The sequence below is a fragment of the Colobus angolensis genome, unplaced genomic scaffold (assembly GCF_000951035.1).
Source record: "Colobus angolensis palliatus isolate OR3802 unplaced genomic scaffold, Cang.pa_1.0 Scaffold111, whole genome shotgun sequence".
Lineage (NCBI taxonomy): Eukaryota > Metazoa > Chordata > Mammalia > Primates > Cercopithecidae > Colobus > Colobus angolensis.
In genome coordinates, this window is record NW_012112142.1 from 1,963,277 (window position 1) to 1,965,385 (window position 2,109).

Here is a 2,109-nt window from a genome sequence, read left to right on the forward strand (position 1 = left end):
AAGAATTACCTAGAAAGCTATATTTAAAAAAAACAAAAACAAAAAAGAACACTGATATCTGATATCTGTCTGGGTCCCAGTTGAAATTCTGATGTGATCGACTTGGGTATTAGCATTTATTTATTTATTTTTTTCTTTTAACAAATGGTTTATTGATATTATGTTATAATGAATGACAAAATATTAGTGTCTAATTCTATACTTTATGGCCACCCCATAGGATGAATCTTTGGAACAGAAAAAAAAATAAAGATTTTGTTTTCCCATAATCATAAAGCTGTTATACTCAGTCCAGGCACAGCTAGTATAACATTCTGCTCAACCCCACTGGCTCCATTCCCTTTACCACCTATTTATAATATGTTTGGGTCACTCATAGGAGTGAGACCGTGTCAGCATCAATACTTAGCAACACTTTCAAAATACACTTTATTGTCCTGAATAGAAACCTCAACTATTCAATTTGTCCAGTAATTCCAATGATCTTATTACTTCTATACAAAAGATATGATCTTACAACATTTATGTAGCTAAATACTTAGACTTCCCATGCTTTTTGAGGATTCCCACACTGTACTTGCTTTCTTGTGAAGGGCTTGAGACATGTGCAGAGACACCTTAAACATGTGTAGGTGACCTTCCTTTTGAAAGGCAGAGGAGGGCCTCTTCGTGAACTCTTTCTACTCATTTGTTTTCCTATCAGTTTGCCATTTCAACTAGAAAAGATGCTGCAAGCTACCTCAGCTAGCTTCTAATTTGGACACAGCATCAATACTACACACACAATTGAATGGACGACCACATCTTCCTGGTTCTTCCACTGGGCAGGGTTGATATGCATCTTTGGACTGAATAGGTGTGATCTTGTTTGAGAAAAGTGCGTAAACGTAGGGCCAGATTTTGTTCGTCTCCGTCCCAGAAAATTGGTGGAACACTCCTTGGCTTTTGTATAATTCAATGACTGGCTTTGCCACGTCTTTGTACTGTCTTAGCCTGGCAGCAATTGCTTCGAGTTTATCATCCTCCTGTTGGACTAATGGTTCACCAGTGACATCATCAATACCATGTACATGAGGTAGATTGAAGTCCAGGTTATATACCCTTCTGCTAGGAGGGTGAATCCAATGGTGGCTGAGACGATCTTTAAGTGTTTCAAATGGAACGTTCAGACTGGTCACTAGATCCACTTCACAGATTTTGTCCAGGGCTTCGGCTTGTCCTAATGTCCTAGGAAAACCATCGAGGAGCCAGTGCTGGCCACGCCTATTCTCCAACTCGGACATCATTAGGCATGTGATCACATGGTCTGGAACCAAAAGACTTTTCTCCATATATTGCTTTGCCATCTCACCAACTTCTGTGCTCAGGACCTTCTAGGTAAATGATTCCAAGACCTCCAGGCATATTATGTTGGTGCTGCACCTATCAGGTATCGGCATTTATAAACTCTATCAGGTGACGCTTAAGATTCCAGGTGAATCTAATGACTCAAGATTAAGACCCACAGAATTGGGGAATTACAGCTTCAAGATGTCATTTTCTATATTTGAGGATGGCTGCATGTATGACAAAGGCAACCATATACTTTTCTAGGACCGTGTCACACCAGTTTCGCAGGACGATGTGCCACACACAGCAACATGAATCTTCCAAATATGTTTCAAGTATTTGCTTAACAGTTAAATAATACTTATACACAGCTCCTCACTAAAGATAGTGTATCTAAAAATACAAGTTTTGTATTTTTAGTAGAGCTGGGGTTTCACCATGTTGTCCAGGCTGGTCTTGAACTCCTGACCTCAGGTGACCCACCCACCTTGTCCTTCCAAAGTGTTGGGATTACAAGTGTGAGCCACTGCATCTGGCCCAAGATGACATTTTTCTTAATCTTTGGTTTCTCAACATTCTGAGAGGAAAAAGGCCTAAAACTAAGCCTCCTCCTATAATGAAAATATGTTAATCATCTCATCCCACACAATTTTTCATCTTTAAAATCCAAATTATAGAATAATGTAAACACTGCACTCCATCAGTTCTATATAATGGATGATTCTACCCAAATATATAGTGGGGGTTGGGTAGCTGCTCGTAATTTTCTTTTTTTGAGAC

General features: G+C 39.3%; 1 protein-coding gene across 1 annotated transcript in view; it reads right to left on the minus strand.

The window, feature by feature from the left end:
* Positions 1-572: 572 nt before the first annotated feature.
* The window catches only part of LOC105522696, a 13,864-nt gene continuing 12,327 nt past the window's right edge, over positions 573-2,109 (minus strand). Inside the window, exon 3 of the mRNA XM_011957274.1 lies at positions 573-1,373. Coding sequence (XP_011812664.1) covers positions 741-1,373 — 633 coding nt within the window. The 3' untranslated portion in view covers positions 573-740. The remainder of the gene's footprint in view (positions 1,374-2,109) is intronic.